We start from the raw sequence: 14,418 nt of genomic DNA, 5'->3' as shown, positions 1-14,418 counted from the left end.
AGAGAGGAGAGGAGCAGGAAGGAAGGCTCCAGAAGGAAAGAGGGTATCCTAGGGGTACAGGAAGTGCTGGAGGCCACCCGTACGCCAGAATCTACCAGGACATGGAGGGATCAAGCCGCAGAGGGGACCGGCCCCTAACTAGTGGGAATTGCAATATTCAGCTAGAAACCGGAGGCTTCTACATTTTCAGGGTGTAGTTGCCACAGCCGCAATTAATCGCCAAAAAGGTAGCCGCACAGGATCCAGGGAACTCCAGGTTGCCCGCCAAGATCTGAGATTACCGGCTTGGGACACTGTTTGCGAGGCGCAGGGCAGGAGGGTGAGAGCCAGTGCAGGAAGACGACTGAGAAAGGCACACAGAAAGGGGTCCCGTTAAGTGCTCTTGAATTACCTGAGGGATTGCTGAACCCCATCCCTTGGTGAACGCAGGACGACGTGGGTGGTTATAATCTGTCAGTTGTAACCAGGAGCAACGTGATAATCGTGAGTAAACCCTGAAGACTGCACCCCACTGTCTCTGTGAATTATTGCTGTGCCATCATCCCCTGCACTACACTGCACAACAACCGCTACCGCATCATTAACCATCACAGCACCGCCCTGGAGCTTAGCTCTACCTGTGGAGAGCTGAACCAACTCTGCTGCATCACCAACAGCTCCAGAAGACCTGCTCCACAGTGGCTGCTCCTTATAGCCGTATACCACAGGTGGCGTCACGAACATTAACTTTAAAAACTATATTCCCTTTTCTTTAAAACCCCTTTAATGGACCGCCCTGGGTCATGGACCTGGTCACCGCCACTGTGACATCTCCCCTAGCAACGACCGGCCTGGCACCGAGTACCCCACGGCCCAGGGGATGCGTCACTTATAGCAAATGATGGGTAAACCAGATGGTGTAGTGGAGCTGTAGGTGCTGGTTGCGGAAATCACAAAAATCTAAGAAGATAATGGAAATGGAAAAAGATGGATCTTAGCAGAGTAGAAACACCTGGCAGCTGAACATAGTACTGCCTTAATAGTCAGACATGACGGTGTCAAATGTCGGGAATGCGTTAGAGGCGCCATTCTACTGAAATTGCACTGACTAAAGTCACCAACGACCTACTAACCGCCAAATCTAAGCGACACTACTCTGTCCTCCTCCTCCTAGACCTGTCATCTGCCTTTGACACAGTGGACCATTCCCTCTTACTACAGACTCTCTCATCTATCAGCATCACAGACTTGGCCCTATCTTGGATCTCCTCATACCTAACAGACCGGACATTCAGTGTCTCCCACTCACACACCACCTCCTCATCTCGCCCCCTATCTGTCGGTGTCCCCCAAGGTTCAATTCTAGGACCGCTGCTCTTCTCCATCTACACCTTCGGCCTGGGACAGCTCATAGAGTCTCACGGCTTTTATTATCACCTCTATGCTGATGACACACAGATCTACCTCTCTGGACCCGATATCACCTCCTTACTAACCAAAATCCCACAATGTCTGTCCGCTATTTCATCCTTCTTCTCTGCCAGATTTCTAAAACTTAACATGGACAAAACAGAATTCATCATCTTTCCGCCATCTCATTCAGCCCCCCCAACTGACCTATCTATCAACGTCAATGGCTGCCCACTCTCCCCAGTTCCTCAAGCTCGCTGCCTTGGGGTAACCCTGGACTCTGAACTCTCCTTCAAACCACATATCCAAGCCCTTTCCACTTCCTGCCGACTCCAACTCAAAAATATCTCCCGGATCCACACATTCCTCAACCATGAATCTGCAAAAACACTAGTGCACGCCCTAATCATCTCCCGCCTTGACTACTGCAACCTCCTGCTCTGTGGCCTCCCGTCTAACACTCTCGCACCCCTCCAATCTATCCTAAACTCTGCTGCTCGACTAATCAACCTGTCCCCCCGCTATTCCCCGGCCTCTCCTCTCTGTCAATCTCTTCACTGGCTCCCCATTGCTCAGAGACTCCAGTTTAAAACCCTAACCATGACATACAAAGCCATTCACAACCTGTCTCCTCCATATATCTCTGACCTAGTCTCCCGTTACATACCCGCACGCAACCTCCGATCCTCACAAGATCTCCTTCTCTACTCCCCTCTAATCTCCTTCTCCCACAATCGCATACAAGATTTCTCCCGTGCTTCCCCCCTACTCTGGAACTCTCTACCCCAACGTATCAGACTCTCACCTACCATGGAAACCTTCAAAAGGAACCTGAAGACCCACCTCTTCCGACAAGCCTACAACCTGCAGTAACCACCGCTCCACCATACCGCTGCACGAACAGCTCTACCCTCACCTACTGTATCCTCACCCATCCCTTGTAGATTGTGAGCCCTCGCGGGCAGGGTCCTCTCTTGTCCTGTACCAGTCGCTGTCACATTGTGTTCAAGATTATTGTAATTGTTCTTGTATTATACCCCTTTTTCACATGGAAAGCGCCATGGAATAAATGGCGCTATAATAATAAATAATAATAATTCTAATTATTTGCACATGGACCAGAGATTGCATTTATCTTTTTGTTTAGTCTCTTTTGAAAATTATCTCTGTTATTCTGAGTTCAATATTGTACAGTCTTTCTTTAAATGTCCCTGTTTGTGGCATCTGATACATGCTTCAGTTTCCTTCTTAAAAGTTGGAGCCTAAGGGGTAGTGTTTCTCTTTGTGGAGAGTGACAAGCCAAGCCTGGCATGTCAGAATGAGGAGACTTACAAGCCATGCATGCTCCTCTGGGAAATTAAATATGCAAATTCTCTCCTCAGAGAGGAAGAAGACTTGAACTCTAGTGCCACCTATTGAAAGAATCGATCCTAAAAGTCAATATCAACTCTTTAACGAGCCTTGCAATATGACTTAGGATAAAAGCCAAACCAGAATCTCAATTTGAAGACAGTGCAAAGTATGAGATCTGCTTTGGATGGATGAGAGGCTCTGGAACAGTCCATCAGATGACAATATGTGCTGGTACTGTTTCTGTAAAAAATGGTAAAGTTATGATTCACTAGTGGTTTTTGAAGAACCACAGTCACTATAGGGCAGGGGGGATGCTACAAACACATCTCTACTTTATCAGGATGCATTATAGGATTGTCTGTAGAAGCACTTTAATATTTTTTAAGACCGATTGAAGAATTGTAAACATGCAAAAGGGCTTGGACAGAGAAAACAGGACCAGGGTCAGTCTTGAGAATAACAGTACAACAGGATCCTCCAGTGGATCTAATCTCTCACACATAATTGAGCTACGAAGCTTCAGCAGAAGATAACCACATTTGGAGGTCACAAGATTGCAGACCATGATGCTCTATAGATGGAAACTTTATTCATATGTGTAGTCTGGAGGGATCTACTACTCTCGATACTGGTTGGACCATCAAAGGTTTTAAGCTAAATCTTTTTCTTCTACTTAACAGTTTAAGCGAGATGGGACTGATTTGGACCTAGTGAATGGTTATGCAAAACAATTTGACTGTGCCTTCCCCATGTGGCTTGGAAATTTCTTTGCCTTCCTCGTTGTCTATGATCCAAATTATATGAAGGCCATTTTGTCCAGACAAGGTAAGAAATAATGCGGGTTATCTATTTATTTATTTTTTTCCATTTTCATCTTATTTCTATACCTCTTCGTCTTATGTTTCATACTGTATGTGTTTGAGTGATTTATTAAACTTTTGTATAATGTTTTTCCCACCATAACCTCTTGTAATTGTGGAACATTTTTTAAAAGCAATGTTCTACTATCGCAACTCAGCCCTTTAGGCCACGGCTCCACTATTAGTATTTGGTCAGTATTTTTTCTCAGGAGTGGGAGCCAAAACCAGGAGTGGGAGATAAATGTAGAATTGGTGACTTGTTTCTATTATATCTTTTCTCTGATTGTTCCTAACCTGGTTTTGGCTCCCACTCATGAGAAAAAATACTGCCCAAATACTGATACTGGGGCCGTGGCCTTGTAAGGACAAAACTGTATCATTTTTCGTTTTTTTTTAAAGTCACTTTTTCTTTTTGTATCTTGAGGTACTCGTTGACTTTTATTGTGCCAAATTCATAACGCAATTTCAGAAAAACATACATAAAACCGCACCACGGGAACTGGAGTAAAGATGTGCCAAATTTGTAAATTTTTTAAAAAGAAAATCACAGTTGATGAATCAGGCAAAAACATCTGGAATCTCTAAACTCTGCCCTTCCTGGAGTGTCGCTCCCACGTGCCAGTGCTGGGCCCTATGTGCTGCTGAGCCTCCGGGCGTCTGATGGGGCCAGGAGACCAGCAGTCTTCTGCCCTCCGGTTTCTGCTGCTGGGCCTTCAGTGCCCCACAACCTCGGACTCCGGTGTCCGGTTCTTATACGCTCCTCTCTGGGGCGAGCTGCCATGCAGCTCCACTCCCCAGGTCTTTCCTCGTCGCTGTCCTGTCTTCAACTCCTCTCACTAACTCTAACTAACCCCGCCTCCCGATTCCAGTTGCTAAGGGGAGGAGCTCCCCTTGCTGGTCTGGAGCAAGGAAAGTGTTGCATGCTAGTATACCTGACTAGGGGACCCCTGCTTGCTTCCAGGCATGGCATCACCTCTTGTAAGGGAGGCAATTGCCACTGTGGCGACCGGACCCCTGGGGTGCCACACGAGCACATATAAAATAGACTAGGCGCCAATAGAATAGTGAATTATGTGCAAACAAAAAAAGAGCAAAACACACAAAACTAAGCAAAAAAATTGGTGCAAAGGCAATGATGAATCGTGGCTAAAACTTTTTTGTGACTTTTTGTCACTAGAATGCTCTGTGTAGTTCATAGCACCCCTTTTTATATTTAATCAGTGTTGTAAAACCTTCTATATTTGAATATATCCTTATCGTGATTCAATTGCCCACTCGCTGCATATGTGACTCAGATGCAACTGTAAAGCCAGACTCTGCTTCTCACACTCACTCATCCACTCTCCTATTGCTATAGGCTGACAATGAGATTGTGGCGCCCCTGTGGGTTCAGTCGCCATAGAGGTACTGCATCTCACCCAGAGGTGTGGTACCCCACTCTCAGGTAAGGAGGGAGTACTGCCCGGGACCCGCCCACCTGCATCCAACACTACACCATTACAGACCAGCAGGCAGGGGCAAGATGCAAGTGTACAATGCTGAGCCCTGTCCCTGGTTGGAAGGGGGGGAACCGAGAGAGGGGGAACCATGTAGTGGGTGTGGGTGGAGGAAGTAGATCAGGTGAGTACCGTCATTAGGAGTATAAGAAGGGAACCATCTTGAAGGAGACAGTTCCATCTGAGGAGAGAGAGAGAGAGTTGGGAGCCGGAGCTCTGTAGGAGCTCTGCTCAGGAGGAGAGGAGGAAGGAGCGGGCCTAGTCTGGAAGGTCCAGGAAAACAGACTGAGAGAGAGGACGGGAGCAGAGGGAAGGCTCCAAGAGAAACAGAGGGGGTCCCAGGGGCACGGCAAGGGGACCACAGAGGGGACCGGCCCCTAACTAGTGGTGAACTACAAGGCTCAGCTAGATAACCGGAGGCTACTGTACTTTCAAGGTGCAGCTGCCTAAAACCACAATTACATCGCCGAAAAGGTGGCCGCATATGACTCAAGGGACTGCACGTCGCCCGACAAGATGCGAGGCTACTGGCTTGGGACACTGATTGTGAGGCGCAGGGCTGGAGGGTGAGAGCCAGCGGAGGAAGACGACTGAGTTAGGCACATAGAACGGGGTCCCGTCTAAGTACTCCTGAGATACTTGAGAGATTGCTGAACCCCTTCCTTGGTGAACACAGGATGACGTGGGAGGTTACACATTGGCGCTGGTAACCTGGAGTCTTGAACAACTGTGAGTAAAACCTTGAAGACTGCACCCCACTGTGTCCTAGAATTATTGCTGCGCCATCACCAGCCCTGCACTACACAGCACCAGCAACATCTACCTCATAACATCACTACATCCTGCCCTGGAGCTAAGCTCTGCCTGTGGAGAGCTGTACCAACTCTGCTGCGTCACCATCAGCTCCAGAGGATCTGCACTGCAGCGGTGGCCGCATACCACAGGTGGCGTCACGAACATTATATATAAAAACTTTGTTCCTTTTACTTTATTCCCCTTTAATTGACCGCCCTGGGTCACGGACTGGGTCACTGCCATTGTGACGTTCCCCAGCATCGACCGGCCCGGCTACCGAATACCCCACGACCCAGGGGGCGCGTTAAGATAAGTGGCCCCAAAGTCAGTCCACACAACCACACCACATTTTTTGCTGCCATCCCTGTTTTTTTAGGCCAGCGAAACATCAACACTGGGTGACACACTAATGCACACCCACACCCAGCTTTCTAGCACTCAGGCACGCACAGGGTACACAGCTCAGACTATACTTTCCCTCTTTGAGCTTGTAGGTACGTTAAGAGCAGCAAGGAACACGCTTATTAAATTTGGGACTTAACATAGAAAAGATATAGTGCTTATGAAATTTAAAATAATGAAATAAAAGGATATAAATTAAAGCAAAATGGTACAACACAAAAATGGATAAATAAAGGAACTGGATCGGTGAGAGTTCCTGCACAGGAGAACTACTTTAATTTTAACAGATTTACAATCCTGTGGTGGCATCTCTTGGATCTGACCCTGGTTGTTTCTGGATGAAATATTTCTGGATCCCTCGCCACCTTTATCTTGTCAGGTGAATGGAGGATGGTCAATTATATGCAAAGAAGGATGATTGCAGAACATAATTCTAATATGTGATGTTTTCCTATAGGAACCTCCTAGTGGAATAGTATGACCACCATGTTTCCAGGCATATATTTAGCATCTTATACCCACCAATCATGACTATGATAGATCGATAATTCAAGTTCATATTACATTTCTGTGGTTTCAAAAGGCCAAAAATCTTTGGGCTTGTAACAGAAGCAATTACCGTATTTTCCCCGATTATGGATATATTCGTGGATTGTTTTAAATCAGATTATAGAGATGGCATTAAAATATTGCATTCTCGTTGTGCCATCCTGATGTCCCAGGTGTGGGCTGGAGATTGCCAGTCTGCATAGGGGAAATTATCTTTACCTGTTTGTTCACAAAAAACATTTGGACTTCCTGAGACTCGGCTCCTCGATAATGTGATTATCTCCCTACTGACAATAAAGCTTACAATTGTACAGTGATAGAATTTTTCTAATCCATTACAATCCTAAATATATATAATTTCTTTATAGATCCAAAGGACAACTTTGCCTATTACTTCCTAACCTCATGGATAGGTAGGTACATGACCTTGAACTTTGGGGAAGGTTTTCCCTATAATAATGTATTTCTCTCATACACTATATTTGAAGAAACTCCATAGATTTTCACATATCCCTAAATAATTAATAATTAAAGATAGGGAAATCTTTTCAAGTTTGAATTTAACAGCTTTAGCCAAATACTTTTTTCCCAAAAAAATCTATTTGAGGCAAGTTAAAGGCACTGCAAAGCTTCTAATTACTAATTAATTAACGTTCAAAAAATCATGGCTTTTTGGAGGCAGATGCATGCAATGTCTAATGTTTATACACATGTCGGTGATCCAAAAATGATCCCTTCTTTGCAAGAAGCAACAGGTTTGTTTGGAAAATAAAGAAGCAATGACTATTTAACAAGCCATCAAAAAATTATCACTTTTTAGGGAGCATAAAAAGCTTTTGTCATGGCTCAGTTTGGGCATTCGATCCGCTGACCTGTTGCTGCGTGGTCAGTTACCCTGTTTGCTGAGCTATTACCTTTTTCTTCCCTGTCAAAAATTCTGATGGTTCCCATTGTCTTTCTTCCCCCTTCTTGGTTGCCTTCTCTTCAAGTGTTTTTTTATTTTCCTGTTTTGGTTTGCCCCATCACATTCTGGGTTGGGTTTTATATGTTCAAACTTCACCATACTTCCTTGCTGGCTATACCTCTAGGTGGGCTTCGGTTTAGCGTTCCAGCTCTTTAGCTAAGGGGTTTATCTTGAATGATAAACACCAGTTGAATTCCTGCAGTGAATCTGTTTGTTTTCCTTCCCAGTTCCTCTTCCTTTCACCTTTTTTAGGTTTCTAGGAGGTTATACTTGTTCCGTTTACTTTTGGCTCTCCTTAGCTTTCTCTCTCTACCCTTTATGAACATGTTTGAATTTTCTCACCCTGGCTTTTGTATCTTCCTTCACACTTTCCTCTCCTCTTGTGCGCAGTGTATTGCGGTCTCTCCTCTGGTTCCTCAGGTGGTATGAGAAACCCCTCGATAGCCTTTTGGGGAGCCATGTCCGAGTTGGTGTTTGAGTTGTGTGGCTAGGTTCTTTCTAGTCTGTACAATCGAAGTACTCATTGGTTCACTTTCTGCCGCCCTTGCAATTGCTGGTTGTCATAGCTGGTATTGTCATCATTAATTTCACACTGATTGTCAGCCTTGTCTGCTCCCTGTGCCTGGGATAACTCCATGTCCCCTTCCACAGACATGGTGGGACATGTAATGGTCCCTCCTGATTGCTATACTATGTGCCTTATTTGGCTAATGTAATCTTCTGTAATGTGTAAAACAGCGGTGGCCACTCTGGACACAAGAAGTGAATGACAAATTTTTAAAATTCAACAGGTTCATCTACTTCCTAAAAATTTGACATGAATTTGATTTGCATCGAATTGATTCTTTCATGTCTAATAATATTGGCCATTTTTTTCACCTATATAAGTTTTACAATTTAGGTCTACTATATCTACAATTATTGTGCATGCTCCTTGCTCCAGTAACAGTAAGACCTGCTCTAGTCTATGTATAGGTCCCCTACTTTGACCTGTTTTTGGCCTTCATATCATTCAGGAAAAGGTTTGCTGGTGCTGTCGGGACAGAAATGGTTCCAGCACCGAAAACTGTTGACACCGGGATTCCATTATGATGTTTTGAAGCCGTATGTCAAAGTGACGTCCGACAGTGTTAATGTCATGTTGGTAAGAGTTCAGAAACCCTCTCTGTCACCCAAACCTCATTCTAGTGTAAAACAGCCACCCTATTTTCTGATTGGCATGATTCGGATTAATGTTGAATCTTGTTTAGGACAAATGGGAGAAACTGTCCCCAAATAAGAAACCAGTGGAGCTTTTCCATCATGTCAGTCTCATGGCCTTGGACACCATCATGAAATGCGCCTTCAGTTATGACAGCAACTGCCAGAATAACAGGTTGGTGTTTGCCAACAATGTATATCTAAAAGTACAAAATATGAATATCACAGTCGTGGTGGTCTCATCACATTTGCAACTTGGTGGCAACAGGACTCTCCTCCTCAGGCAACCTGCACCCTGCTGCAAAACTTATGTCATAAGAAAACCTATAAACAACCAAGCACCAGTAGTAGAGAGAGCCAATGGGTTCCGTGTCCAACTCAGGACTATTATACTAAACCAAAGAAACAATTTGAACAACAAAAGTATATACAAATTGATCTTACATTTTGTTTTTAATAAAAAATATAGATATCATAGTGGTAGGGTAGCTATACAGACCTTGTGGTGGAGGAACACTCAGAAGCACGTTTTGCCTCGCTTGATCATAGGGTAATGTCAATGACATATCATTACTCTGACTATTTTCAGTCTACGGTTGATTTTTCACATAGTGTATTATCTGTCTGTCAGTAGTAATTTTTGAAATATAATTTAATCTTCAAGTCACACCTCATTACTTGTGCACTTGATCCCATCCCACCTCCTCCCCAACCTCACCTCCACACTTATCCCATCCCTAACCCATCTCTTCAACCTATCACTAACTTCTGGTACCTTGCCTTCTGCTTTCAAATGTGGCGCCCCTGAGGGTTCGACCGCCACAGGGATGCTGCACTTCTCTAATGGCGTGTAGTGTTCCTCCTCTGAGGTAAGATCAGTGCGATGGTCGGGACCCTACCTCCACATCCAACACCACACTTCTCCCACCAGAGGGGGCTAGTAGGCACCAAGTGCTGCCCCTACTGGAAGTTGGGAGACTGGGGAACCAAAAGATAGGGGAACCAACTAGTGGGTGTGGGTGGAGGATTCACATTTTAGTGACACTTTAAATTTCATATTTAACACACAGCCATCTTGGTTCATGGTCCTTTTTAGATGTTCTTTGATCATTCTCCGCCGTGACCGCCCTCCCTGAGCGTGGATCCTGTGTGGACCTGCAGAGGATGGAGGCACGGCCCTCGTACCTTGGCCTTGGGTCGAGGGGCAGGTTGCAGATAATGAATGTCTCAACCCGGTCAAGGACCATGACCAAGGAGGCCCGGAGCTCAGGAGTGTAGCTCCACCGCAAATGGATCCCGGGGAGGATGCAGACGGAGTGGTATACGCCACCTGTCCTCGCCTAACTGATCTATTCAGAGGGATTCCGGCTGCAAGAGAGGTACCGGCCCCCGACACCTGACCTTGCTACTCTACGTCCTGGTCAGGGAAGCCCGGTAGGCCCTGAGGATCCCACCGGGTAACGGAAGGAGCGGAGCTGCCACCCGTACCCTTTTTCTGAGTGAAGTTCAGAGGGAGACCCGGCCTATCTACACACAGACAGGAAAGGACCCGGTCTGAAGTCTAGGAACACTCTTTCGTTCGGGGTACCAATTGAACACTGGACTTACTCGGAGGTTGTCGGATTCCCCCTCGTCTCTGGTGACCGCAGAACTCCGTGAGGAGCAGGGAGAAGCCTTCCTACTGCAATCTCCACCGTGAGTAAAAACCCTGGAAGTTAACCCCTATGGCCTCCGGACTCTTTATTCTGCATTACACCGCACTACGCAGCACCAGACCTTCTGGACTACAACCCCCTCCATCCTGTCCCTCTGCCCTGAGGCCCTGCTCCGCCTGTGGGGAGTAGTAACAACGATGGCTGCGATAACACCTTGCCTCAGCGGACTGCAGCAGCGCTGGTGGCCTTCACCAGGTGCCACAGGTGGCGTAGTCGAGATCAGCCACTCAACCCGGATAAGCCCATACCATCCTTTTTAGTGCGACGGCCCTGGGCACGAAGCGGGTCCGGGCCACGGCTGCACCCCATCGACGACATCAGGACCCGGCTCCGAGTCCCCATCTCCCAGGGTGAGGGCTTAAGGCGTCACACACAAATATGCCACAATCACAGTTATCCTCAAAAAGCCTTCCATCGACCCTACCACTATGTCCAGCTATCACCTCATATCACTGCTGCCATTTGCCTCAAAACTCTTTGAGCAGTATGTCCACGCTGAACTTTCCTCCCACCTCCCATCTAACTTGCTCTTCGACAACCTACAATCTGGCTTTCCTCCCCATCATTCCACTGAAACTGCCCTGACCAAAATTATTAAAGACTTGCTTACAGCCAAAGCTAACAGACAATTCTCTGTACTCTTCCTTCTAGACCAGTCCTCTGCCTTTGACACAGTTGACCATTGCCTCTTACTACAGATCCTCTCTTCCTTTGGCTTCCAAAACCTTGCCCTCTCCTGGATCTCCACATACCTTTACAACCACACATTTAGTGTCTCCCACTCCCACACTACCTCCTCATTCCGCCCTCTTTATTGGAATCCCTCAAAGCTCTGTCCTAGGACCCCTACTCTTCTCCATCTATACCCTTGGTCTGGGACAACTCATGAAGTCCCATGGCTTCCAGTACCACCTATACGCTGATGACACTCAGCTCTACCTCTCTGGCCCAGATGTCACCTCTCTGCTGTCCAGAATCCCAGAGTGTCTATCTGTGACATGCAGAAGTAGTGCTGTTACTTTAAAAGCATTCAGCAACTATTATAAGTAACACAAGCACAGGAGACAGGAAGTGTTGTGCTCCAGAAGCATCCAGCAACTAGAGGGGTTAACACAGTCACAGGAGAAGAGGAGTATTTTAGCAGAGCCCCAGGGGGGTTGTAGGGAAGTTGTTTACTGATGGCTGGAGCCAAAGAGAAAGGTGGCTTATGATCTGTATCTCACAGAAGGCAAGGGAACAGAATTCAAGTCAGGAGGGAAGCTAATCAAAGGTCAGTTAAACTTCCTGAGCTAACAGTGTGGAGTATTATCGGCCAGGAAGATAATGACTGGAAGGAAGCCTGTCATAGAGATCATCTACCTCATCACACCCTTCCCCCCTCCATCTCCATGCAGGATAAAGAATGCTGTGTACTATTGAGTCCTTGTGAAGGAAAAGCCTGTGGTTGTGTATGCATTAAAACTGTGCTGTACTGTGCTACCGGATAATAGACTGTGTACTGCTGTGCTGTAAAGGAGACTGTACTGTTATTACTGGAGCCTGTTGCTCAGAGACATTTGCATTGCACTGGCCATGCCTCATTAAATGTTATTGTTCTACCGTTTATGAAGACTCTTGTCAGATGTGTCTGGTCATCAACTGAATCTATTGTGTGCCTGAGAGAAGCTGTAGCCTATGGTCGCCCTAAGTAACGGTTCCCCCAGGATTCCAATGAATTTGTGTAACTGGTCTCGCCCCTATCTGAACTTAGGCGGCGGGCGTGTAACATATCAGCCATATCCTCCTTCTTCTCCTCTTGCTTCCTCAAGCTCAATTTGAACAAATCTGAACTCATCATCTTTCCTCCATCTCGCGTATCTTCCCTACCTGATCTATCTATCACAATTAATTTTCCCTGTACAGGAAATCCACTGCTTCAGAGTAACTAACAAAGTAACAAAAATATCTACAGAATCCATCCTTTCCTCAAACCTCAATCAACTAAACTGCTTTTGCATGCTCTCCTCATCTCCCACTTCGACTACTGCAACATCCTCCTCTGTGTCCTACCTGCTAACACTCTCGCACCTCTCCAGTTCATCCTTAACTTTGCTGCCCGACTAATGCATCTCTTGCCTCACTACTCCTCCTCTTCTCCCCTATGCAAATCTCTTCACTGGTTCCCAATTCCTCAGTGTATCCAGTTCAAACTACTTACATTGACTTACAAAGCTATCCATAACCTGTCTCCTCTGTATATCTCTGAACTAATCTCCCGATATCTTCGATCCTCCCAAGACCTCCATCTCTCCTCCACACTCAGTCATTCCTAACCAAATCGCCTCCAAGACTTCTCCCAAATATCCCCCATCCTCTGGAATTCTGTGCTCCAACATATTAGGATCCCTCAGACAGAACTTGAAAACCCATCTGTCACGCCATATCCTGCAAAAACAGGAAATGGCTGGGAGTTGGGACCCGGACCTGTCCCTGCCACACTAGAGGAGCCCTGACTTTCCCTTATCTCAGGGGTACCTCTGAATGTGAGGAGGCCCGAGCTGCCAGCGTCTCCCTATCTCCTGCACAGGCCCTGTCAGTGACAACCTCTCCCCCAGGGAGGAAGACAGTACAAATAGAATGATACTGTAAAAGACAGGGACAACAGACTGGGTAAACTGAAATAGCAATCTCACCAAAAATACACTCACAGCCACAAAGGAAAACACAGGGAAAGAGAAGGTAAGGAAACTAAATGGGAATGAGTAAAGGAAAACGCACAGCCTAACAGCAAGCAACAAGCAGCAATCCCAAGGTAAACCTCCAACTACTCCAGACAACAGACTCCTTCTCCTCACTCCAGGTTAGGTACTAGGCAGAATGAACTGAACACCAACATCAACTGAAGGGGCATGTGACTATTTATAGGGTGGAGCAAGAGATCACACCCCCATCAGCTGAACAATCAACACACCAAGCTTGGCAAGGAAAATTGACATTAACCCCTGATTTCCCAAAGGAAAAAACAGCATTTACACAACAAAAAATGACAGGGCCATCACAAATCATTTAATACTTCGTGACACCATCTCTTCAAGAAAGTTTACAGTCTGCAATGACCCCGCTGACTCCTCACCATCACCGGAGCTGCTGCAGACCCCCGAACCTACTGTCTCCTTCCCCATCATCCTGTAGAATGTAATCCCGCAAGGAAAGTGTCCTCTTCCCTCTGTACCAGTCTATCACTGTTAGTTTGTTTACTGTAAGTGATGTCTGTATTTTGTATGTAACCCCTTCTTATGTACAGCACCATGGAATCAATGGTGCTATATAAATAATAATAATACTAATCTTCTGTATTATGCAACCTTATAGTAGTTTCCTTTGTATTAGGTCTCATTCAGATGTCCATTTAAAAAAAAATGTGAGAAAAATGATCCTAGTTTCATCAATGGGTTTTGGTCAGGGTTTTAGCAGATTTTCATCAGTTTCATCCAAGTTTGGTCCTAGTTTCATCATTTTTTCTCAGATGAGAAATAAAAAAACAATAAAAGTTTCTCTACCTTCTTCTATTTAGCAGTCTGTGAAAGACGGACTGTACTCACATGGTATCTAAGTGCTGTCCCATTTTTTCACGGACCCATAGACGTGCATTGCTGATTTTGATCCAACACTTGGATAAATATCGGGTAGACTGTACTGTGTACAAGGAGTTCTGC

At 45.9% G+C, this 14,418-nt stretch overlaps 1 protein-coding gene across 2 annotated transcripts in view; it reads left to right on the top strand.

Moving 5' to 3' along the window:
• The window catches only part of LOC141156944 (cytochrome P450 4B1-like), a 52,287-nt gene that overhangs the window by 19,894 nt on the left and 17,975 nt on the right, over positions 1 to 14,418 (top strand). The window contains exons 2-5 of one of the 2 annotated variants that reach the window (XM_073643530.1): positions 3,423 to 3,567; positions 7,213 to 7,257; positions 8,825 to 8,952; positions 9,059 to 9,183. In XM_073643530.1, coding sequence (XP_073499631.1) covers positions 3,423 to 3,567; positions 7,213 to 7,257; positions 8,825 to 8,952; positions 9,059 to 9,183 — 443 coding nt within the window. The remainder of the gene's footprint in view (positions 1 to 3,422; positions 3,568 to 7,212; positions 7,258 to 8,824; positions 8,953 to 9,058; positions 9,184 to 14,418) is intronic. The other variant, XM_073643531.1, reaches the window with a different exon arrangement.

This window comes from Phyllobates terribilis, unplaced genomic scaffold (assembly GCF_046119375.1).
Source record: "Phyllobates terribilis strain yellow unplaced genomic scaffold, ASM4611937v1 Scaffold_8__6_contigs__length_399053987, whole genome shotgun sequence".
Taxonomy (NCBI): Eukaryota; Metazoa; Chordata; class Amphibia; order Anura; family Dendrobatidae; genus Phyllobates; species Phyllobates terribilis.
Note: the sequence above shows the minus strand (reverse complement) of the source record. Positions and strands in the feature narration are given on the sequence as shown.